Genomic DNA, 27,008 nt, shown 5'->3' with positions numbered 1-27,008 from the left:
ATACTGCCAGAAAGTTGGGGTTTTACCTCAGTGTTTCAAGCCTCTTCTTTTGTTTCCCACTCTTGCTGTCACTGATTGCACTTTCAATATCTTCATGAATAAAGGTAGCCTAAAGAGACAGAAGAAAAAACATCAATTATGAGCTGTATCTCCTCTTGTACTATTTTTAGGGCATCTTTAGATTCCAGAAACGCTTAGCAAATCCCATTTATTTAAAAGTTCTAGGGTAAATTATTTTACACTTAAACAGAATGAAGAAACACACAACGCTATTGTCTAGGAGTTGGTATTTTTGTCAGTGTTCCAATTTCAAGCATTGTCATCAGATGAGTATGTCATCCACACACCAAATTTGTCTGAACAGATGTAATTATCTCAAGTCAACCATTATTGAATAAGCTATTTTTTCCCCTCCGTGTACGAAATTTTTGTTTTTCTCAACCATGTTAGCGGAAAGACATATTAAAAAAAAACCTACCATAGATAATAGCAGCAAAACTACTATAGATAGTAGCAGAACAAAGAATTAGGGAAGTAACTTGCAGTTAGACAGTTGTCTTTAAGAAATAACGATAGCCTCCAATTTCTCTTTGATTTAATAGAAAATGAATTTTCCAGAACATTTCCTAATCCATAGGCTTCTGCCTCTTCATAACTGCAGTCTGCCTCCACCAGTGGCCCACAAGTGAAATTTTGATGCACATCTAAGGCATTATTTTAATAGATCTTGCATTAAATAGGTCACGGCTTCTCGTAGGATTTAGAATGCTCTGTTACACGTCTTCAGCTGACAAATTAATTTCCTACACAGGCTGTCAAAGCCCAAATCTGTCACTGTCTGGCTCGCTCTACAAGGTCCACATCTGTCTTGGTCCCCTCATGGTGGAGAAGCATGCATCTTTTGGGGAGGAATATGTAACTTCTGCTGGGACCAGAGGTCTTTGTTGAATTTAGAATCTAAAGGGATTAACAGACTATAATGAATTGCACTACAGAATATGGACTAGAGATACATTGAGGTTGAAGACTTAATAGAAAAATCTTAAGCAGATTTGGGGAACTTAAAAATATTCCATTAATCACACTCGATATTAATTATTTAAATTTTTTTGTTTATAAAATATCGAATGCCCCAAATATTATTGATTTGGTCTATTTTTTCATTGCAAAGGCTCCTGAGGTTCATGGTACCTTCTGATTAAAAACAAGACAAAGGCAAAGGAGAAAGACTTATCCTTTTCAAGAACAGCCAGGTCTCATGGGTAAGGAACAAAACCTAGGGTACAGTCAGAGTCGAACAAAACCTCAGAAGAAAAGGGGAATCCTGGACTTCCAAGTCATGCTTATGTGCTCTGCATTTTTATTTGAACAACTTCAAAAGATGAAAGTCTGAAGAAAACAGACCATCTCTACACATTGGAAGGCTGGATCCAGTAAGACCTCAATGAGGATTCCTGCATTATTTAAGATACCGCAGCCTGATCTTTGCACAGCATCCCAATTTCCAGTGAAACAGCAAATACTGTGCAACTAATCACACAATTAAACAGTTGCCTTCACTCTCACTGTACCGATTTCAAATGGTTGCACAATGTGATTAGCAATGTTTTTTAAGACAATTATATCAACTACTATAAAAGAATTTAAAAATCCCCATGAAATTATCAATTGGAATTTAAAGAAATAACAAGTATATAGAGTAACTAACAGATATTAAAATGTATAGTCCTGGAAATAAAGGAGTATTGCAGAATATATATAGAAAAATATTTATGCTTGAAGGAAATATTTTAATCAGAGACAATCTCTTTCCTAGTTTTGCCCCTCCTGAAGGTAACATTTTCCTTTTCACTATCTCTCCAGCAGAGCAGAGCTGCAGAGAGGTGGGAATGTAGAGAAGATTTAATTGTTCAGTGACAAAAAGGGCAGAACAAGGGGAAAGTCTCGGTAAGACTCAGAGCTTGAATGAGGTCTTTGCAGAGTATAAGATAAATTTGAGATAACTCAAACTATTTCACCCCACTTTTTTCAGAAGCATGAATGTAAACCATATACATATCGTAGAGCTTTACTTATTTGCAAAGCTAAATGAACAGCTACAGAGCCCCAGAATCAATATTTACAGTAATGGCATATTTGCACATGCACTAAAGATTTGGCTTACATGCAGGACTACTCTCTTGCAAGACATACTATGCTACATTTACTACCACGCTATACATACTGCTGATATCATAAGTGCATTAAAGTTAAAGCATATTTATAAAAATAAAAGAACAGAACTATTTTATATGAATAAGCTATTTGATTGTATCCACTATACTTGCCAATTCATAAAATTTCCCTTATTCAAATAAGTCATAGCAGATCTCCATTACTAGCCTTACCTTAATCTCATCACACTGGAAAAGATGCAAATCAGGCTTGTTTTGGGTTGGTTCTTTACATACTAATGCAAGAATTGAATTGTAATTGCATGCATTCATCACAGCTTGGCAATGCTGAATTGTGCTTAAAGGAAAATTCTCCAGTTCATTCTGCCAAAAGAAAAATAAAATAAAATTAGAAAAAAACACAAAACAAAAACCACCACCTTACTATATACCATCCCAATCTCAGAAAAGCTGCACGATTTAAAAAGGGAAAGTGATAATAAGCTAATTAAAATACCAAATCTCACAGACATCATTTTTCTGCCTGTTCCCTTTCTCTTGCTCTCTCACTGAAAATGAGACTGCCACTCACAGATCTTACCTTTGATTCCAAGTCCACCAAACTGACAGCTTTGTCATCCACTTGAAGAATCATATCTTGAGTCCACACTTTGCCTTTGGCATCCAGCAATTTCAGCTTCCTTATTCCATCATCTACTGTAATCATTGCCTCTTTTCGGTCCAGAACAAAGGTGGTCAAGTGCTAGTGAATGGGATATACATTTAAAAATTTTGTAATTGCTAGGTAGTGTCAGTATTCAAATTGCCAGTAGATAGGAATACAAATTATTCATGAATAAAAGTGCCTCTGTATATGACAGATCCCACCAATAAACCATAGGAGAAGTTGTTTAGTCCGTATCGTCATTTTAACTCAACTGATTTTTGTAACTCATTGTTTGTCATCCTCTGTCATTTCCTCACTACGGTAGGTGGTTAGACTTGAAGGCATATTCTGACATCTTTCAGGTGTCACAGTTAGAATTAAACCCCGAGTATTTAATTAGCTCTCTTGAGGAGTGAAAACCTGTCTCACTTGGCAAGCTGAATCCAGGAAGCATCAGCAAAAGCCTCCCAGAAACACCCTGCCAACGTACCTCCACCACCACCCTGACCTGGAGTGTCCTCATCTCTTCCAGAGCTGCCAGCTAGCACGCTGATGGTAAGCATGATGGGCTTGCATCTGACTGGGCTACCTTATGGTCAGACTAGTGGCTTCTTTTATGCAGATCACATTAAAAATGAGGTATACTAACTACTTTTGCTCATCAACAATTTGGAATATTCTCCAGATTCAATTAATGGTCTAGAAATTAAATACTACAACACAGGTATCGCCTTAACTAGTTTCCCTGCCATTAGGGTTTTGACAATTTCTCCTTCAACGTGCCAACCACGCAATACAACCCATAAAATTATTTCATTTTATCCAGGTATAAAGCTACCTTCACATTCTTATTGAACATACGGCTCCACTCCTCCAGGCTGAACCAATTTTAATATATGCCTGCACACCTATCTTTTAAAGAACTTAAAAAAGTAATTAAGTGTGCTTTCTTCTATTACAGCACTTTGTAATGACAGACAAGAGAGTGGATACAAACTGCATATAATCAAACTATTAAAAAAGTAAAAAGAAACAAACTCTCTACTGACTGCTCACACAGGAACACTTACACTTCAAATACAAGTATTAATTTTTATGCCACTACAGCACCAAAACCATTATGAAGAAACCAAAGAAAAATACTGTCAGACAATTAGAAGCAATACAGGTATTCATTTGCAAGCTGATCGTAGGACAGAAGCACTTGAAATTAAGACTCGTTCTGCACATGATCTCACAATTTACAGATAATTGAACAAAAGGACCTGACAATCTATGGTATTTGCCTGACTTAGCTTAACCCATAGCAGTGGTCTGATGGAAGTGGGAGAAAGTCTGTGCCCAAGTAAGACCACAAGAATGAGGCATTGCATGAAGAAGTGATTAACAAGCTACGTGTGGGCACCCATGTCTACTTTACTGAGTATTTTGCATATATCTACTCCCGGATAAAATATGACAGTAGCATGCAGTAATTCTGCAAAGCAGCTTAAGTCAGAAAGTAAGATACTTTGCACTTCACACTGGAGAAAAAAAATCTGTGCAGGGAGAATATATTTAACTACTACATAGTAGACTAACTGGGGCTTTTATGAGTTAATGCTCAGCTCTTTCTGGATATTTTGTCCCCTCTGATGCTTATAACTGATCAAACTTTAAATATCATCCAGTGTGCCTCGCCAATAGAACAGGGTTTTTCAGCTCTGCCTCATCCTTGCAACAAGGCAGGTTCAGAGACGGGGCAGCATAACACATTGAATTGATACCCCATTGAGAAGTCCTGTCCCTTTGCCAAACTACACACAACTTTGCTTACATTCTTCCACATCAAAATTTCAGCTCATTATGGCAAAGCTACGGAATTTGAGACATTTCAGAGTAATCTATTCCGAAGTGACCTCGGGCTGGCAGGATATTTTAGAAGATGTATATATGCCTTCAAGCATACGTATCCTCAAAAATCACATAGACAGAAATAACTGCATGTAACTGAAAGCTAGAATTGGTATATCACTCCTCATCTCACCTCCACATGATACTGCGAAGTTTCGGATATGCTGCTGGCACTGTCTCGTGCATAATTCTTTCTTTGTTCTAGAGAGGGGAGGAAAAGAAAGAATAATTATTCATTCAACTTCTTATCATGCTGTTTTTGATTACTTCTCAGAGACACTTAAGCCTAGTTGTACATAGGAAAACAGAAGATGAGCTGCTGTTAATTTCTGTATTTCAACAGAAGAAACCTTCACCCCAACCCCACAGTCCAGCACAAGGATCATACTTACGTCAAGGATGCTCAGAGAAAGCCAGTGGGTGCAAAGAAAAGGCTGTTATCTCCTCACAGTGAGCCAGGACACTGGAGGGGAGCAGTGTTCTGATTGAAAATGCTTCATTGGGAAGCCTGGTTATTAAAACGACTGCCTTGCCACTGGGGTAGCAATACAATAACTAGCAGCAGGCTTGCTGCATTTGTATGAATGCACATAAAAGCAACAGTATTTTCTGATATACATATAATTTTCACTCTAAATGTGCAAAACAACAAAGCCACCCACAAAGAAGACCCGACTCATCCTTTATTGCTTCCTAAAGTATTCAATTTGATGAATAACTAATGTAAAAATATGCATAGACAGTAAAAAAAAATGGAGGAAAAAAAAAAAAAGAAAGAAAACCAAAAAGCCAAAAGCTGAAGCAAAGAAATGCACACCAAATATCTCCAAACAGAAACATTTTTCAGCTGAACAAAATACAATGCTGCAAAATCAGAAACACTATTTCACTTTTCTTCCATAGAGTAAAGGAATATCAAATCAGGTGAGGCGGGGAAGGAAAATGCAAGATGAAGACATGACACAAAACTACATCACAAAATAATGAATTTAGGTGAACACTGGAGCAAACTTTTCAACTTTAGTGGAACAAATTTGACTGTAATATTTGGAGGGTTTCTCTCTTTTTTTTCCACCATAACCAGGAGCTTTGCCCAAGGAAAGAAGTCACTAGGAGGCTTAGCTGAGAGAGGACCAAGGGAACTCTACAAGTAGGTGATTCTTTTCTCTCTGTTTCATAACTTGATTTCTGATCTTCAAGTAAAACAGGCAGGTTGATTTTGTTTGGAAAGAAAGTACCTGAGGTACATACAGAATACATCAATTTCATCATACTGGGAGTATGATGGGGGAAAATAAATCATGTGATTCTGATGACAGGAAAGCTAAGTCACTTTTTGCAAAATTAAAATAAATAAATAAATAAAATGCTAACTGCTACCAAGCACATGATCTGGGACACACAGAGATCTGCAGTGAGGACACCAGAAAAGCCACACTGTAAAAGGCTCTTCTCTGACCAGGGTTCTTTCATACAGGCATTTCAGGTGCTGATGGTGCCCTCATTTTCAGACGTCACTTGTAGAAGTATTTGTAGAATACATTTGTAGAAACATTATCTCTCCAGTGCCTGGTGACTTTCATGAAAGACAATACAGCTTCTAAAACCCCTCAGTAGCCTGAAGCCCCCCTCCCATGATAACAAACACTGCTCCTGTACAGCAGCTACTCAGCTGGCTTTAGTGAGAGAAGCGTGCAGTGCAATCGGTCCAATTTCAAGAACACCATGGATTATCAGAATTTTTAACTATTTCAAAATAGATGTCTTTCATTATCCATTATTCTGAAATCCCAGGGCAGAGGATCTGCATCGATTCCAACTGTAACTACTATTTCTGCTTTTGCAGCATGTTACTTAAAGTATTTTTTTGGTTTATTTTCTTTTTTACCTCAATAGGCACACACACACATGCACACTCCAACAAAAGTCTGTAAAACAGTACTGTCTGATTTGCTACCTTTCTTTTTTTGTTTGGATGATGATCTGAAGAAGTAAAGTCCATCTGTTCCTAACAAAACAAGGGAATTAAAAAGTAGCATCTACTTTAGGCCCATAGAATTATTTGCAAGGGGGTCAGTTAACAGTCTTTTGTTATGGACTGTAAATAATAGTTAAATGCTGTCCAGTAAGAAAGAATATATGCTTTAAAAAAATTTCACTTGTTTCAATTAATAATGCATCAAATATTCAGCTTTGACTGTTGTTACCTTTTTTAGGTGAACAAAAGCATTATTTTTGTAACAATATCAAATCAAACCAGGATATGAAATTCTACATCCACTGTAAAGTTTATAAATCCTGCAAACAATAACAGTTAGAGTTGTTTTAAATAAACAAAGAATACATAGAGGTGCCAAATAATTAAGAAAAAGAAAGTAACTATTACAAGAGATTCCCTGCTCTGCTTTGCAGAAATTTTGTCTTGTGTTAAGACAGGATATCCAAAAGCATTTATAGCACTGATTAACACATCCTCTTCCACAGAGCAGCCCTAACACTCACAATAGACATGATGGCAAGGTTTTCAACACACTGTGTCTTGGTGAGAACAATAGTGTTTATATAAGAAACAGAGCTCTCTGAACACTAATAAAATCTGTGTTTGGATACACTTGAGAGCCAAAGAGAGCCCCACAAGTTCTGCATTCTTAATTATAACAGAACAGTAACAAGAGCTTCAATAAAGTTTCCAATTAGCAAGAGTCAATCCATGTTTGTATTAATAAACAAAATGTAAAGCACCACAACAACTGACACCCCCCACTGAGCTCAGCCATGATTCCTATTCACATTTTCACTTCTTTAATGCAGGTAGAATGATTATTAGAACCTGTTAGAGATCCAAGTTATGAATAGAATAGAATAGAATAGAATAGAATAGAATAGAATAGAATAGAATAGAATAGAATAAATTTCCATTGGAATGGACATATGATGATCATATAGTCCAACTGCCTGCCCACTTCAGCGCCAACAAAGTTAAAGCATGTTATTAAGGGCATTGTCCACATTTTCATGTGGCTTTGGATGAGCTAAGAAGTAGTCCATAGAAGTAGAAGCTGCTTCTACAACTAAATAGTTAGGAAGTGGGTCTTCTTTCCCATACAGGATCAACCCAGCTACTAATCACTAAGGCTCCTTGAGAAATGGTCTTCTTGTCTGCTTGGCATAAACTGCACTGAAGAATGAATGAGTAAAGTCCACTCAAAGACAGTATGAACATAACATAAAGAAAAAAAAAAAAAAAAGAAAAAAAAGAGACTGGCATCTAGAACACATCCCCTTTCCCACGGTTTTTGCCAGAAGCTCAAATCTTGGCCTCTGCTTTCTCCTACTGCCTGGCTCATGTCCCAGATTCTACCTACAAACCTTGTCCTCAAAAAGGAGGACACAAACTCTTTCCTGCACCCCCTTCTGCTAATGTGCTCCACTGCCTTGATCTTCCAGCAAAATTGATATCAGCCTGCAAACCTGTTCTGCATCCTTCTCTATCCAGATGACACAAGAATCTGCAGCTTCTTAGAATCATAGAATGGTTAGAGTTGGGACGGCCCTTTAGATCATCGAGTTCCAACCCCCTGCCCTGGGCAGGGACACCTCCCACCAGACCAGGTTGCTCAAAGCCCCATCCAGCCTGGCCTTGAACCCCTCCAGGGATGGGGCACCCACAACTTCTCTGGGCAACCTGTTCCAGTTCCTCACCACCTTCCCAGGAAAGAATTTCTTTCTGGTATACAACTTAATTCCCCCTTCTTTCAGTTTAAAACCATTACCCCTCATCCTATCACTACACTCCCTGATAAACAGTCCCTCCCCATCTCTCCTGTAGACCCCCTTCAGGTACTGGAAGGCTGTTAGATGGTCTCCCCAGAGCCTTCTCTTCTCCAGGCTGAACAGCCCCAATTCTCACAGCCTGTCTTCATAGGGGAGGTGCTCCAGCCCTCTGATCATTTTTGTGGCTGTCCTCTGGACCTGTTCCGATAGGTCCATGTCCTTCCTGTGTTGAGGACTCTGAAGCTGGACACGGTACTCCAGGCTGGGTCTCACGAGAGCAGAGTAGGGGGGAAAAATCAAACAACTTCCTACAACACTTCCATGTTTCCACTGCCACGTTAGATACATCCTAGCATGACTCTCACAGTCTTTTTCATGCATATACAACTGCTTATTTTAATTATCTTCCTACAGAGTTGTCCGTTGTCATTCTTCTCAAAATGCAGCTTCCATCTCTTCAAATCTTTCACATATCAAAGTGGCTGATTGTTATTCATCAATATTAATCTGACTGCTTTTACAGAAACACTGAAAATGTTTCTTGACTTATTACATGATCTTCAAATGCAAGTAACTCGTACCCTACTATTGAAAATGAGCAACAGAATTTGCTGACATGCTGAACATACTGGACCTGGCTGGAATGGAGTTAATTTTCTTCCCAGTGGCCTGTATGGTGCTGTGTTATGGATTTGTGACCAAAACAGTGTTGATAACATCAGGATGTTATAGCTATTGCTCAACATTGTTAAGGTCTTCTCTGTTTCTCAGTCTGCTACCTTGCTGAGTAGGCTGGGGGTGCACAAGAGGTTGGGAAGAGACACACACAGCGGGGACAGCTGACCCCAACTGACCAAAGGGATATTCCATACCGTATAAAGTAATGCTCAGCAATGAAACCAGTGGGTAGTCTTTTCAAAGTAGCTCTTGTTCAGAGACTGTCTGGGCATTGTTCTGCTTGTGGGAGGTGATGAGTGATGGCCTTTGTGTTACTTGGGTTTTTTTTTTTTAGGTTTTTTCCCTCCCCCTTCTTTTCTTCACCTATTAAGTTATCTTTATCTTGATCCGATTCTCTCCCCTATCCCACTGCAGAAGGAGACATGGGGAATGAGCAGGCAACTGGGTAGGTCCTTAGTTGCTGGCCGGGGTCAACCCCCAACACTGAAGCAAAAATGATGTTTTGTATGCTCCATTTCACTCTCCTAATCAGTCTCAGCCTCTCATAGGTCCTTTCATGCGTGAAGAGAGTTATTGAAGCTAAAGCGAAATTCTGCACCAGAGACTTCCAGATAAGACACATAAAATGATCAAAACTATTGAGTTTTTTCTATTTACTCTACTTACTGCAGCTCTTATATCCAACATGTGACATACAGTGCTGCCTTAATACTGCAGTTAGCTCAAACCCTGCTGATATGCTGCACACAATTTACCTAAAGTATTTTCCCTCTGATAAAGGAAAAAAAATAAAAATAAAAAAGGATCATGACAGAAGACACTTGAAATTAAATTCTTAATCACAATCTATAGCAAACGCAACCCAGAGGAATTTGAGCAAAATAAAATCTCTCACAAGGCAAGGGCAATAAACTTAGAAGCAGCACAGCATTTCACTTATAGGTCCTGACTGTAAGATCTACTAGCTACTAAACCTTTCAAAGGAACAGAAACATTGATCCACAGAAACTAATACTCTTCCCTCTGCGTCATGTGGAGAGACGCCACTGCTATTCATGTCTTTGCGAACTTAATGAATTCGCCAGTCATCAGGAATGGACCGTGTTTCTGGTCTCAAAAAGACAGTGAAAAGGTACTGATTTCATACCAATTTTGGAAGCAGTCAAAACACCAGAAAACAAAAAATGACCCCTTGATTAAAGACTTCTAGCCAAGCCAAGAATACACTAGACAGTACACGACACAGACAAACAGAACTTGAGACAGCCATCACTCATTCTCTTCCTTGCCCTCCCTGTGCTAAGAACTGTGCTCTCCCCAGTTATTTCTGTGAAGGACCATTTCATACTTTGGAAAGGTAACTATTCCACGGTTCCAGATAGAAACACCAGTATGGCCAAAGATCCCTTGGGGCAGAGCTGTGAACAGAACCTGACATAGGTAAAGTTAAGAGTCCTGTCTCTCCCGTTTTCCAACTGGAAGATGGTGCAGCAATATGGCAAATTAGAAAGCTGCTTAATAAACTCTATTGTAGCCTGGTTGTGTGCCACCATTCAGATGACCACACAGAGAAGTGTGTCACAGCAAGAGAAATCCAATTCTTTATCTAGGTAGGGAAAATTCTTACCAAAAAGCAAAAGATCTCAGCCTAGGATTTAACAGCTTACATGAATCACGGGTGGTGCTGGTTAGGTCTACGATACTTTTAAGCACAAGAAATTTTCAGTTCCTAAAAGCCTAAAACAGAAATGAGGAATCCCAATGCCTAGACTTCTACTGATGTCTTACAAGTAACTACACAGACCAAGTGTAATAAATGTTATTGGTGTTACGGCTATGATAGCGCGAAGAAGGGCAACAAGGGATCCCACCTTCTGTGCAATAGCCAAATTGGAAAATGTCTGTACAGTGCACAAAGAGACAAAGCTCTGAAATCTGATGGCAATCCATATGGAACTGGATTAAGAGTCTCCCTCACAAGCTGTCCTAAGAATCCTGAGTGACAGTATAAATTATCACCACACATCATCGAGCGGGAAAGCCCAATACTTATTTTACTACTATATATTTATGGTTTGCATTGGACTGATTGCTGACACTCCTTTAAGATCGTATTGCAGCAGCTGGAAAAACTCAACTTGAGACTGAGAGCAAAGAGCAGGAGACGTGACCTACACATCCGGGCAGAAAGGTCAAAACTTGAGTTCAAAACTAATCTCATTTAGAGAGGGGCAAACACTATCACTTTCAGAGATTTGTGCCACAAGCTTCTCCCTGATGGTGATGCGGAACTAGTTATCAGAGAAAGTGTATTGTTTAGAAGTCAATTGTTAGTTTAATTCGTTCAAGTATCAAATAACACAAGCAAGTTACACGGATGGCTTCTTTTAATGGACTCTACCTAATCTGCTTGTGATTTCCTTGAATTTATGACATGACAGTTTTTGCTCCGAATGAGGTATTTGAGTAATGCAAAAATACACATGCCATTTCACTCCTCGCACCTAATCACAGCCAGGAGAGTATAAACACTGTGTATAAAACACCTTGTCTTTTCTGGTGCAGCGTGAAGACAATTTTAGTAACACCTCCCAATTCTGTGTCGTATAATAATCTAACAATGTGGGGTGAACCACTAGCTCCCTTCTTCTGGGGAACAGGGCTGCTCCACACTGTGTCACTCGCTGGCAAAACCCCAGCACAGCCCTGGCTATTGGCGCCGACAGATGGAGAAGCCAACGTTAGAACAAGAGATGACAGCACGAGCCAAAACCCGTTCCTGACGGAAAGATCAGGAAGCAAATGATGAAACAAACCCCGTAAGAACAGGCAGAGGGCATCTTCCCTCCCAGTAAAGCCAGAGATTTATTATGCAAATAGAAAACAGTTCATTTTGGGAAGGAAATGAGTGAAAACAAAGGGATTATTTGACACAGGAAAAAAGGCAGTTACAAGGAAGTTTTTGCTATCAGATAACCACATCAGAGATAGCGACGGCTCCAGTCTAATTTTTAACTGAATTGCCTGTAACACCAGTAAAAGGCCAGACTCCTTTCCCACTGGCTCTGTGGCCAGCCTTCTGCCTGATGAACAAAGGACTGAACAATCATGTGTCACCTCAGCACTGGGACTCAAGACATAAACTTCATGCCATGACATATACGTGTGTGTATATATATATACACACATTATTATTATTATTTTTTTTTTTTTTTTTTTTTTTATCTGGGTTTGGAAGAAACTGGGTTCGTGCAAATAACTTCATTGTTGAAACTTTCATGGTGTTTTTTTTTTTTTATAAATACCGAAATAACCTCTGTAATTGCACCTGTTCTTCTGTATATTTACACCATAGAAATTATTTTCTTTGAACTAGCTGATTTTTATGGATATATATAATTCAAAAAACTGAATCTACTGCCAACATAATTTGGTCATGGTTAATGATGTGTACTTGTATTCTGGTTTTAATTAATTGAATTAGCATAATGCCTTTTTTCACACTTCGCAGCTGCTTCTTCTTACTAAATACCCCCTTTTACCAGCTCTTAACATCCAATATATTTTGACTTTGACTGCAGCAAAAATAAAAAAAAAAATATCAGCATAACTGAAGTTGACTGAAAAGTATTTACTAATGTAAATCATGTTTTCTTTCATCTTTTAAAAGTAAGAGTCAGGTCGGGTTGATTCAAAATCTTTTTTTTTTTTTTTTTTTTTTTTTTTGTCTTTGCTGGGCTTGGAAGAAACTGAGTTCAAGATCAAGTGGTCACTTAGGAGCTCAGGTACCATCTCCACTTGTTGATACCCATGGGTAGGTGCTTTAGTCCAAATGACATTCAAAAGTCTTCCAAGAAAAGGAAGTTTGTCGTGGACAAAGTTTGCTGCTAACATTACATTGTCGTATTTTATAAAAACAAAACAAATCAAAAGGTCCAATTTCACTGTTACAGTAGAATTATATGCATATTTTCCAGTGTATTATAAGTGTATCTACTAAATACATGAACTTCATGTATTTACATAAATAAATACATAAATACATAAATAAAATATGTACATTTAATGCACATAATATAAAATATAAAATATATAAAATATAAAATATAAAATATAAAAAGAAAGCTAGGACATCTCCAATCTGCTGTATAGGCTTTCAGTCTCATAGATCTCAAATAAAATACTTTAGTTACTAATTATAAATAAAATATTTTATAATAAGCATTTTTAACACATTTTAACAATTCCTGTATCACTCAACTGCTTCCCACCCACCTTGGGACAGCATGCACAAAAATCCCTAATGTCACAAAGGAAGAAAAGACACATGTGGGATGCAGCAGAATGGTAATATGGTTCCTAAATTAAAAAAAAGATATAATTGCCCTGAATTTGAGAAAGGTTTTAGGTCTTCCTTGTTTTCCTCAATTCATAGATTTGGTGATACTTGCAGCTTAGTTCTTTATGCATACAAAAAAGAGCAGAAACAGTAAAATGTGCAAACCCCTCTCTGAAAGCTGTGCCAATAGATCTTTACATGCAGCTCCAGGATAATGAAGTCTTCTACTTCATTCAGTTCCTGGCAACTGCAACTACAGGTTTGTGATGTATCTGCCAGCAATGGAAGTGAACCAAGATCAACAAGTCATTCTACAGGAGCCACCATGCAGCAGTTTTATGGTAAGTGTTTTCAATTAGTACCTGAATTCAATTAATATTTCAGAAGTAAAAGGCTGTTTACCATTATGTAGAATAAATACCTGAAATTTATACACTTGTCCCCATATTCTACATACATATGACTATCCCATTTGATATGGAAAAGCTCAGAGAGGGATTACTTTAAAAGCCCACAAAGATAAAAGGACATGGTTAAAACACTTACTGATATTGCCATTGTTCAAACCATGTACTCTTGAAAAGTAATGATATAAAATAAAAAAGAAAAGTGCAACACCGTCATAACACCTCATAAAGAAATAATCTGCTAAGAGTTTTTCACAATGTCTCTTGCTGGTTTCTTTTACCACCTACTATTTCTGTCAACACGTGCAATCAGTTCGTTGAGTGAATCCATACAGGATGGAGAAACCAGTTTAAAATGATCACTTAAGTATTTTCCTCAGTTGCAGTTCCTGCCTGTAATACTATTTCAACTGACTGACTTTTGTGGCATACTGCTAAAAAAGATAAATTTAAACTTATAATGATTCACATGCAACGTCATTTTTAAATGACAAACCTTTCAAATGGTTTCCACTTCTGCTTTTTGCTGTTTTTTTCTAGAAATGGACCTTCACTCTACTCTAGCACAGTGCCTTCACCCACTTTTTCAGAAGATACAAAGCTAGGAGACCTCGAACCTCCTTTCGTGGGGGCTTTTAGCTTCATGAATTTTCAAGCAGTTTGAAAGCCAACAAGGCAACCAATAGAACAAAATTCTTCTCATGTGCTCCCAGGCAAGTAACCAAATTTGAGGCCTGGAGGGTATCCTTCCAAGGCTAATGCCACAAAGCATCCTGCCATCAATTCCCTAACCCCCGAGGTCACTCCCAGCCATCACCCCACCAAAATAGGAGGGAGAAAAGACTAGTTATGAGGAAAGTTTCAATTATTAGCTACTGCTCTTTGAGCTTTCCAATTTGCTAACGTGCAGAGGAGATGGTAGACACAACAGGTGAGAGGATGTTGAGGTGCAAGGTGTCCTGCACAGGACTGTGTTCTCACTGCGAACCTCGTTCTTCCAGTCTCATCAGTTGTGCTGAGTTTCAAAGGAGGATTTAACAACAGGCCCGGATTTATAGAGCAGAACATCTCTCAGCCCTCATTGCTGCTTGTATTTCCATTACCGGCACAGCTATCAGCAGGATGTATTCGCAGCGGAGGTGGATGACCAGGAAACGCTGCAATTTGGCTGGCAAAGGAACATGACTACATTCTGCCTCCGCAGCGATTTGGCCACGGGCTAGAGAGTGGAGCACACAGCCAAGACAAATAGCTGGTAGCTGGTACCATTTGTAGCTGGTAAGTGCAACAACATTTAGGCATTTGCAAGTAACGTCACATTTGACAGCCACAAAGGCTGTTGAAAATAGCAGGCCAAATAGGACTCCAAGTCCGTTACACCAAATCTAATTTCCATTAAATCCTTCTGTCAAACATGAATAGTATCGTAAATTCCTTTTCTGCTAGCACGGAATAAAGCTGGGAAAACAGGGGGAGACACAGATCATGAATCAACCTATAGCACAGCTAGACCCCTAAATGCTTTCTCCCTGGTACGTACCTTAGCTATAGGATTTTGTGATAAATGCATTATACATTGCTGCCTTTAAAAATTAGCAGGTGGGAGTTCTCTGCTTAGTAAACCATGAAAACGTTTTCTAGCTAGCCTAGTTAGTTTTAACAGGAATAAAAAACACATTGCTCTTTAATTTTGCTGACACACACACCCATGTGCACACTTTCAGATTTATATGCATAAAATACTTCCACCACGACTTCACAATCGATATTTAAACAACAATTTTAACATAGAAAGTTTAGAGACTTTATGCCACCTTACCATAAAGAGCTTTTGCGCTTGTTTTTGAATTCTGCTCCCTCTCTGCCTGAGCAAACGTTGGGGAACCATAGCCACTGGAAGAAAACATTTCTGGTTAATTTCTCTATAAAAATATTTGCCACACAGAAAACAGGCACTGAGAAAAACCCTCCCTTTATGTAGGGTTACACATACATACAACATTACTAACAGAAGTAATGATACTTGATATTTGTTCTGCACCATGAATACAACGAAGAGTGTTTCACTTAGGCTGGAAGCTCTTCTGAGCTCTTTTATGTTGCACTAACACACCATCACGCACAATGGGGGTGTGATATACATATAGATACTGCCATAATGAAAGTAATCAAAATCACTTAATAATAATAATAATAGCAGTAATAATAATGATGACTATGAGAAAGACTTAGTAGGATTTGGGTTTTTTTCCTGCATATACAAGTGTTAATTTTTTTTAACAATTTAAACCGCTTTTCATAAAAGACTGAAAAGGACTATCATTGCCTACAACAAATGAAAAGGCAATCCAACTTCCTTCTGGTGTAACAACATGAATGAGTCATACACAAACTCACTTTAAAGGGACAACAACACCACGAGGAGCAGATGACAGCACAGATGCCGTGCTCCGTACAGGAATACATGTTCTTTGGCACCAGATGAGGTCAATTCTCGTTAGCGCTGCGAATGAGCCTCATGCCATGCTTCTGATACAGGGAGCAACCTCTTATCTCAGGCAAGGTAACACTTTCAGGCAACAGCTGCTCAGCTCTCTTTACTGGGGAACAGTATTTTCTCCCAGATGGAAAGGGCAGCCTCATCTTTTATGCATAAAAATGCATTCACTCAGAGCTAACCTTAAACATCTCAGGTATACAAAGACATCTCCCAGTAATATAATAAGTATCTATGGCTACAGCAATTTATTTTTCTGTTCCAGATGATTCTATTCAGTAATACAGCTTTACCATTATGCTAATTCACAAATCAGTCAGATGGTTACATGGTTTGGAATCTGCACGTTCTTTGACAGAAACTGCCTTTGTATTAATCCGGTGGGATCTAATAGTTATAGCTCTATCTGAAATGAAAGAGTAAAGGAGAAAATACAACACTATTTTTATTCCATAAAAAGAAAATCAAAGGCATAATCTTACTTCATTTGTGGAAAATAGCTTCCGTATCCACCAGGAGGGGTGTTTGATATATGTCCATTCATTCTCACTGTCACTTACTGAGGGAAACGATCTGGGAAAAGAAACAACAGCACATGAATTGAATTGATCTCTTAAAAGATGAAGGTTTAACACAGATGTAATGCAAACCTAATGAGAAAATTAGAGTTGAAATGGGAAAGGAATTGCATCAACAAGCTCAGTTGTTATTATTTGCATTGCAGTGATGCCTTAAAGACCCGTTATGGAACTTCTGCCAGTTGCAATTTGATAGTTATTGCTTCAAATAATTTATAATTTAGTGAATAATGCTATTATTATTGATACAATGGTCTTTAGGAATAGCTTTAGAAATAAAAGGCTGACTAAACAAAGAACAACATCTACTGCAGAAGCGAACGAGATGTTCCAAATGGCAACTTTAATAGCTCAACACGCTTGATTTAAACCCTCAGTTCATTTCTTTCAAATGAAACTTTTGAAATGACCTTTTGATACATATTCTATTAAACTTATCAGCCAAATTGTTAGAAAGATGCATTACCAAAACAAAACACAATTGTTAGCACCAAAGGAAACCTGGTTAGCTACTTTGGGACTAAAAAAAAATAATCTTTTTTTTTTTTTTTTTTAAGCAGCATTTAACATCCTGAAAGATTGGCATGCCAAATAAAACCAGCAATACTGAAAAAGCTCTGATGAAACAGTTAAAATGATGCTTTCTCCCTTTAATAACGTGCCTGTTGAAGTTAAAATTGAGTCTGGAAAGTGACTTTCATAAGCCTGTAAACAATTAACAAATCTCTATTCAAATTTACCATGGGCAAATATTCTTTCATTTACACATACATCAATAACATACGTTTGAATATTTCCCTACCTCTTAGTCATCAAATAGAAATAAGATTTTTTTTAACTCTGCAAAACAGTCAAAAGCACATCTGATAAAATTTGTACCTAACAAAAGCTCCATTTCTAAATTAAGCACAACCCACTTGGTTGCACCAGGGCCACCTTACAACCCGCTTATCTTCTGCATCACTAAGTCAACTTACTGCCTGACTTTAACTGTTCTCTTCCTGTTTTACAAAGAGGTGGCAGCCGACTGACCTACAGAACATACTGTATTTTGCATCCACATACGTTCTGCTACTTTCCTCCTTCATGTAAAATCAAAATCAAAATCAAATTCTGTTCTCAGCTCTAAAATCTTCTGTCAGTCCAAGAGATGTACGAGCTGCTTTTTGGTCTTCTGTCCTGAGAACAGAGTCATTTTTATACTTTCTGAGGACCACCTGACATCCCCTAACTGAGATGCAGTTAGCAAAGCCAACTAGAACCGAGCTGTACCGATCATGTGCCAAATGGAGTCACGGGGAAGTGTGGTATTGCCTTTAGTGAGCATAGACTTGGTAATTTTGCTTAGTATCTCTTTTTTTTTTTTAGAAAAAAAAAAAATTAAATCTTTGATTGCTCCTTGCAAAACAGCTTTACTGACATACCTGTATTTTACTTCTATTTCTCCTGCACATCCCCACAAACATATCAACTTGGTAACCCGTTTGGCTGCTCTAAGCCACTATTATAGAGTGCAGTACCTAGAGCTGTCTCCAATAAATTACTATCCATGCTGAGTGCTGCTCAATTCATTAGCAATTACAACCTTCGGGAAGCATCCTGAAATTGTCCCATGACTTGAAAGGATAAAAATACTCATTTTCTCAGCGGAATTTGCCAGGTCACTGTGCACTCCTTGTTCCGTTTCAGCGACCGCATGGAGCCGAGCTACTCGGAGCGCTCTGCTGCAGCTCATGCTGCCATTAAACTCTTCAACACTTCCTATCGGCTATTAATTCCTATCATCTGCAGCCATTGCTCAATTTGCTACCCTTCCTAACAATTTATCTTCTGATTGGCTTCCTAAGAGTGACCAGATACCAAAAACTTGCACAAATTACCTCCATTGCTTTTCAATATCCCCAACTTCCTCTACTTTCCATACACATGTTATTTATGATACCACTTATTTAATATTTCTACTTGCCATACCCTTTTATAATTTGTGATGCGTGATAGCCTTATTTATTACAAATTCCACAAATATCTGCTTTAAAGTGAGATCTGGAAAAAACCTTGGTTTTACACCCTCTCAAAATGATTTCTCTCCTCTGACATCTTAATCTGACAAATACTTGGGTTGTTACTTGTACTCCACTTAATTTTATGAAAGTGGTGAAACAGATCTTTTAAGTAGAAGGAATGTAATATATTAGACCTTAAAGCTTCAGTCTTTGAAGTCAGCATAACACAGTGAGTTTCAAAGCAGCAATGAAGCTGAACTGCAGATTTTCACATTAGGGGAAGAAAACGCGTCTCATGACTAAATACTTGCCCACTCTAAGACATAACAGAGTAAATATAAAAAGCTTTAAAATTACATTTTTAATCGAGTGATAGTGAAAATCTCAAGTCAGAAATTTCAATTGTCCTTCAAAAATAATAAAAAAAAAAAGCAAGCAGTTTGTTCTGCCAAGTAAGAACAAAAGTTTTAGTGAGTTTTAGCTGATATGCAAACAAAACTAACAAAACTTGCTATTTGGTAGTTCAGTAAGGGCAACAATATTTCCGGTCACTCATGCAATTTTCCACTGTGAAAAAGAAATCAAAAGGTCCTGAAATGCCAAGACGACTACTTTCACAGAACAATTTCAAGAGGCTATGCAATGTTTCTATTGCTTGGTTCAAGAAGGTTACCAAATATGAATACAAACAAATCCTTTACAGTCATTATTTTGAATCAGGCCTCAATATTTATAACAGCATCAAAAAGCTGCCCCTAATTCCCCAAAATTATCAGTCAATTTCATCTCTTTCAACCTAAATGTTTCTGAAAAAAAAAGTTTTAGGAAAACACTTTAAATTTTTTATTAAGTGGATGATGGAGAGATGGGAAAAAACATAAATGGATAACACAATGTGCAGTGCTTCACTTATTAGTTATTCACTTGTACAGCTCTCTTTGCTGGATTTCTCATCTCAAATGCTCTTTCATCTCTCTCAAACAGTCCTGTAGCAAAAGTCAACCCGTGCACACTGAGAAGCCATTGTCATGCAGGAGTCTATTAATAAACTCCACTTCCTCTTTAATCATCCCTTTCACCTCAGCCCAGCAGTTCACAGCAACATACGCTGGTGTCCTAGACGTTAAGATAAACATCCGTCAAAATTAACTGTATGATCCCTCTTTAAGTAGGCCTTAAGTATCAACAGTTTACTTGTGAATATGCCCAAGGCATGGTCATGTCTTTCTCGGGGTCCTGCAAAGAAATCATGTCTACTCTGAACAAGAAATATTTATGACCAGGATAATATTTAAAACCAGGGGAGGGACTCTTTGCCAGGAGGTGTAATGATAGGACAAGGGGAAACAGTTTTAAATTGGAAGAAAAAAGATTCAGATTAGATCTCAGGATGAAATTTTTTACTATGAGGGTGGTGAGACACTGGAACAGGTTGCCCAGGGAAGTTGTGGATGCCCCATCCCTGGAGGGGTTCAAGACCAGGCTGGATGGGCCTTGAGCAACCTGGTCTGGTGGGAGGTGTCCCTGCCCAGGGCAGGGGGGTTGGAACTCGATGATCTTTGAGGTCCCTTCCAACCCAAACCATTCTATGATTCTAAAACTAAATAAAAATTTAAGAAGAAAAGAATAATAAGAAAATAGCTAAAAGTGATAAGAAATAATAAGATAAATATTAAGATATTTACCTTAAATATATTAAAATCATATATTATTAAAACAGTAAGAAAATGGTTATAAATATGAAACTCCCAAAAACAAGTAAGTTCTAAATTCTCTTCCCACAGTATCAGAAACTGAATGAAAAGAAATCCACCTAGGACTTCACTGCTGCCTTCAGCTTTATTTTTGAAGGGACTCCAGCATATTGCTAATAAGCAGCAATATAAATGAAAGAGTCTGGCCTTTAAAACAGACAAACCATTTCTGAGACAGATATACTTTGGTTCTTTAGTAATCAACCGTTACAGGTGGTCTAGTGCCAAATATGGGGACTATTACATCTGTATACAACATGATTACATTGGTCATAAATATTCATTTTTTAAAAATGCCCAAATGGTAAATTTCTCTTCGCCTTCCCTACCTTGTAGCACAGCAGCCTAATGAAAGCAATACAATCTCTGCTCAACAAGCTGACACATCAACAACTCACACGCTTTGCCATTTAATTTCCTAGTAGGAGTTTGAAGGTAACAAAATCCCTCAATTTATTTAAAAAAAATCCCTTGTCTAGAATGGCAGAGCTATGTCATTAAAGAAAATGAGCTATTCCAGAGACCGGTGCTCGTTTCCACTCATCCTGAATCAATTGGTCCCACCCCAGTGACAGATCACAATATCAGATGGGGAAAAAAAAAGAGAAACAGCTCAATGGTGTAGATATTTTAGAAATTATGGAGGAGAAAGGGTTAATGAAAGGAGGATGTAGGGGAAGGAAAAGGAAAGCCAAGAAAGGCTGGAACAATAATTATCTACGGATTAAGAAAATGTTATTAGTAACGACTTATTGTTATCCCATGTCCCAAAAACCCCCAAGAATTCTTCCCCAGCTAGATAGCAGGCACGGGCTCTAACTCCAGCCTAAACAAAAACAAAGAACTATTACAAGGTAACATTTATATGCAGCAGCTCTGACATTGTAGCAATGTCAGAAAAAGACACACTTTCTCCACCCTTTCCCTTTTCAAAATATTATGGAAAAACAAAATCAACAACAACAAAAAAAAACCTCAGATGAATCCATGCTACACTGTAACTCGCTATGCATTCAATAAAAATGCCTCTTCTTGCTATTCCAAAGCATTCAATACTGCTGGTTCCACAGAATGTAGAAAAACTACTTAACTTGCTGCATGACTTAACTATTTTTCACTTGTTTCTTCTTGAACTTCCCCCTGTTCACCTCCACACACCTTCCTTCAAAGCTGCATTACTCACTCATGCTAGATTTTCGAATAGTTATTACTTTAAATACCCTTGGTTCTCCACACTGAAGCAGTTTCTTTAGTTATTCCTTAGGTGCTCCTATTCTGACGTCTTGTTCTCTTGTGTCTACTTTGCTGTTCCGACCCTACACTCTCCAGTTTGTACCTTCACTCTGGCACAGATTTGACAAATGGGAAACTCCTCACAGAAGTGCATCCCACGGAGTCAGGTGAAACGGTGCCGCTGCCCTCTGCTTCGGGACTTGCTTCAGACAACCACCAAGAGCAAGCCAAGAGTTCTGCTGGCCGCTCAACCTCTCTTGGCTGGAGATAAACACCACGATGCACATGCATGCATTAAGTAAGCATTCCTTCGGCAACCATCACTGGGGATTTTCCATCCTTGGTACATCGCTATCAGAACGTCTCTGAGACAAACTGCTACCGCTTGGGCTGCCAGAAGCTTTGTACAGTCATGTTTTCCATATTCTATAAAAGGGGTTGGAGCATCCAAAGCCTGGTCAGGAAGATGACAGCAAAACCACGTAGAAAAATAGAATCATAGAATGGTTCGGGTTGGAAGGGACCTCAAAGATCATCTAGTTCCAACCCCCCTGCCATGGGCAGAGACACCTCCCACTAGAGCAGGTTGCTCAAGGCCACATCCAGCCTGGCTAAAAGCTTAGACCCTATAAGTGATGTAGTTTCAAGACAAAACATTTGGATTTCATTCACCACCACTCTGGCTGTTCCCCTTGTTTCTTTCAAGACACTTTTTATTCATGATGGAGGGCTGAAGCTTTCTGAGAAAGGAGAAGGTAGTCCAGTATACACTGCCCTGTCCAAGCATCAGGACTTCAAGTGAAGATATTAAGTACAACAGCCACACTAAAATAACTTTGAAATTGCTCTTACTTTCAGATCTTCTCTGGATTCACAGCACTTGTCCAGCATGGCCATTAGCATTAACTACACTGCATCTTAGTTTATACAAATCTGCACTGAGTTGCATCCTGTGTTTACATTTTAGTGCATCCTCAAATAAACTTTCTGGTGGATGCAACATTAGCTAACTGAGATTCCTGCTGAAGAAACTTGGGGGTGGAGAGGAAAAGAGTGGACATGTTCCCCTCTCCCACCCTGAACTTCACTCCCTACAGAAAACTAAACTGAAACCCAGAATATTGTTTGTCTAATGGGGGGCAGAGGGACAGGAGCATTTCAAGAAGCTAATGATTGTGACAGCTGAATGAATAGAGCTCTGGACAGGTGGAAGACAACACTGCACAACAGGGGACACACCACTGCCCAGGAGGAGGGATTTCTATATGTACTTAGCTCCACCTCCAGAGAGCAGGGCAGCAGATGAGTTAAATCAACACTGTTTTTTCCAATTTCAAAAAAAAAGTTTTGATTTTCATTGATATTTTCTAAAATCTAATATTTTTCCTCAGTCCTTCAGTACAAGGAGTAAGCTAAATTCAGCAGGGGTACCCCTTTCATCAGGAGGGATAGGATAAATTTATTTTAAAAATTTGATAACATAATTATCAGTCAAAGCAGGAGACTCAATAAGTTAATGCAAAATCAGTCTTCAGACCAAGAACTTTTATCTAAAAGAGAAATTTTCTGTTGGGAAAACCAATAAGATAAAAAATACCCTTCAAACCTTCTTTTTTCTACTATGATATTTTCCAGTGATTCACTGTTAAGGAAATATCCTAACCATACAATTAAGAAAGGTATCTTTTCCTTTGAGAAAGGAGAGAAATATGAAGACCGATGGGAGGAACTGAATGAATAAACTTTAGATAGATCCTGTTCATGGGATTAGTTCTTTTTATGGCCACACTAATAAAGAACCTGCTTGAAAACAGGTTCTTATTCTGGCACGGCAACCTATTTTCATTCGTGTTGCTTAGGTCTGGGCCATGATTTATAATTAACTGTATTGAAAGAAAATAAAACAGCTTTACCAATAGAAAAGCTTCAAAGACTTGAAATCCCTATTTTAACAAAGGAACGTTAATAAATATGCCAGCACTAGAGCCACCACTCACTGCTATTTTTAATTAGAGAATTAACCACCTCATCTAAAGAAAGATGACTATTAATTATCAGGATCAGGATAATTATGCATACCTTGCAGAAAGTATCACCACAGCTGAAAAACCAGTATCTTGTATAAAAGAAAAAAAATAAAGAAAAAAAGATCAACCCAAAAAAAAGTGCTCCACACATACAGAGTAACAGGCTAAAGAGGAAGGTCCCTATGGAATGTGAAGGAATTTGTGGATGGAGGTAGAAAAAGGGGATTATAATGTACCATATAAATGGGCCTCTCTAGTAAGTCTTGACTTTGAAGGAATGCTTTTATTTCAGTCCTGAGGAAGGGCCCAGGTGCCTGGAAAGTGTCTACTTTATTTTGTTCCCCCCAAGTACAGCAGTGAGCTAGCAAAGGATACCATTTTTACTCACAAATCCTAACCCCAACAGTACACTCAAAATCTCCACCTGGAGAGAGATGTACAAAAAAAACCAACCACCAAAACAAAACAAAACCAAAACTGACTTGGAACCACTGACTAGTGAATACAGCTGACCTAGCACAGATACCACAGTTTTATTTCTCTTCTTCAGACTCTAATTTTTTTCATTATTTCCTTTTATTCCTTGTTACATCATACTTCAAATAAGATCTTTGGATTTCAAAAGAGAGCACTCCAGACTGATTTGAAAGTCAGCTTATAGTGTAAAACCAACAAGCCACCAATTTGACTGCAGAAATGAGAACTTATAAACAATATTATAATATAGTGTGCATGTTCACATGGACTAGAGAAAATACACCAAAAAATTGTGTGCAAAACATGCTTCTTTCCAGATTCCATATGAGCATACTTCCCACTGCCTAGAAGACACCACATGTCAAAAAGATCATGAAATTTGGAACATACTTTTCCCTTTCACATTGAAAACAGGCTGTGAGCGTAGCTGATGAAATATTTCTGAACAGTTTCTGGTACTGAAGTGCTTGTGAAAATGTTAAGAAATTATAAAATTTACTTGTAGTGGTACCACAAGTCTATAAAAGTTAACAAGACAATGTCTTTGGGTGTTGTCTGTTGTTTTAAAGTTTTCCTCTCCATCCGGCCAAAAAAATGAGTGAACTCCCAACATAGTTAAAATACTGCTTGCTGCTGAAAGTTGACCAAATAAAACTGGTTTAAGCACCTATCCACATCCACTTGCAAGCTTAATAGCTGTGTCATGACACACTGACGTTATTAAAACTGGCGTGGTAGAGTCCATAACAAAAGCTGAAATGAAACTATATAATGACATACTCCAACCAGACCATTAAAATTAACATGGAGGAAGAAGAAAAGGAACAGGAACACTCATCAATGCCTTTCTAATTTAGGTTAATAGAACTGTGGCAAGATCTGACACTGGCCAGACACTGACACTGCAGTTATTGTGGTCTCAGACATGGCAACAGATGACTCCCGTTGCAAGGCTTTCCTACTGCTCCCTACTTAAACTTTCACTCTAGCCTTTTTTTCTTTCTTTTTTTTTTTCTTTTTCTAAATACACAGAATAAATCAGGACAGAGGCTCATTTCCATTGAAATCCATCAGCTAATTACTTAAAAAAAACAATTTCTAGGTTGGTGGCCCATTACTGTCTTGAATTAAACAAGATAAAATGTTGAGTAGGAGCAACATCCACTGGTTTCCCAATTATCTTAAACACCCAGGTTCCATACTATTGTGGACCACCCTTTGATGGTATCCATTGGTGATACGGACCCAGCATCATTTAGGAAATCTTGATCTCTCCCACCAATAAAGTGCTCCAAATGCCAATTCACACAAGCTTGAATAGCCTCAAATTTTACTACAGGAAGGGTTCATACTCTATATCTCACTGTAAGATTTACATTTTCTCTAAGGTGCAAGAATAAAATTAAAAAAAAATAAAATAAAAGGCACTTCCTATACAGATCAGTGAAAAAGAGAGGGCTGTGTTTAATGGAAGTGAACAAATTTCTAAGACTTAAAATTTATTGATCAGACCACAGCAAATTAGCAATGCTGAGCTGAAAGGTAAGCTCACAGTTGAGCTCAGTAGCAAAACTAAAACTTTTCTTTTAAAACTTCATAAATGAGCACATGCTATTCTAATAAAGCTGATTAACTCTTCAAACTTACATTTATGATTTAGGCCTTTCTTAATATGTGCAAACCAGGCAGCAAATGAAGCTTCACAAGGCTGATACGCAAAAGCTCATGTCTTTAGTTAATATGATTTAGGTAACAAACACCACCACCACAAGTTTTTAGGATTAAACAAGATTTTGATGTTAGAAAAGTTAGTAGAGTGTTCATATTCTCAGAAGTAATTTAAAATATTCCCCTAGTCTTTCTCAGAGTACTTGAAACATCATGTATACAGGAAAGTATTAAATTAACAATCGATACCTGGAAAGTATTTGAATTAATTCCAGGTCTAGTTAGCATGTCTCCTAAAAGGGACCAGGTTTTTACTTAGGACACACACATGAAGAAGAAGTAGAATTTGTCCTCAAACCTATGTTTGAGGACATGTTTTTTTATTATGAAGCTGTATTGTACAGCAGCAGCACAGCCAACATTGGTGAGTCAAATCTCTCTACCCTACCTCTGCACAGAGCTTTGACTCCGAAGCTGGTTTATAGACACTAGCAACAGAAAATTGTATGTCATCTTTAAAACTTACCCTGTGTTACAGGACTCCTATTTCTTTCAAACTCAGAGGCCTAAGAAAATTACTTTGTCTTTAATCCCTATGGGAAAATTCTGTTTCTGAAAGCTGGTAGCTAAGTTCCCTCCAGTCACTCAATTGACCACTATCTCTTGTATTTTTCATTAATAGTAGGGGAATAGAAACATTGTGAGAAGGGGCCTAGGTACACAGTGTCCACATAGTAAGATAACAACAAAAACAAAACCATAGGGGCTCTGAAAATAAGGCAGAAGAGAACAAAATTAATTTTTAAAGAAAATTGGAGAACAAGTTGCACTGTAAGTTATTTTAAGACCTTCACTGACTT

At 38.0% G+C, this 27,008-nt stretch overlaps 1 protein-coding gene across 5 annotated transcripts in view; it reads right to left on the bottom strand.

The window, feature by feature from the left end:
• The window catches only part of EPS8 (epidermal growth factor receptor pathway substrate 8), a 143,132-nt gene that overhangs the window by 38,743 nt on the left and 77,381 nt on the right, over positions 1 to 27,008 (bottom strand). For all 5 annotated transcript variants that reach the window (XM_014937366.1, XM_014937364.1, XM_014937368.1 and 2 more), the window contains 6 exons: positions 16,891 to 16,981; positions 15,731 to 15,804; positions 4,847 to 4,914; positions 2,755 to 2,916; positions 2,388 to 2,537; positions 27 to 109 (listed from right to left, as the gene is read on the bottom strand). In XM_014937366.1, the coding sequence (XP_014792852.1) occupies positions 27 to 109; positions 2,388 to 2,537; positions 2,755 to 2,916; positions 4,847 to 4,914; positions 15,731 to 15,804; positions 16,891 to 16,952 (599 nt within the window). In that variant the 5' untranslated portion in view covers positions 16,953 to 16,981. The remainder of the gene's footprint in view (positions 1 to 26; positions 110 to 2,387; positions 2,538 to 2,754; positions 2,917 to 4,846; positions 4,915 to 15,730; positions 15,805 to 16,890; positions 16,982 to 27,008) is intronic.

Source organism: Calidris pugnax, unplaced genomic scaffold (assembly GCF_001431845.1).
Source record: "Calidris pugnax isolate Ruff unplaced genomic scaffold, ASM143184v1 scaffold1, whole genome shotgun sequence".
Lineage (NCBI taxonomy): Eukaryota > Metazoa > Chordata > Aves > Charadriiformes > Scolopacidae > Calidris > Calidris pugnax.
This window is presented reverse-complemented; position numbering and strand designations above follow the sequence as displayed.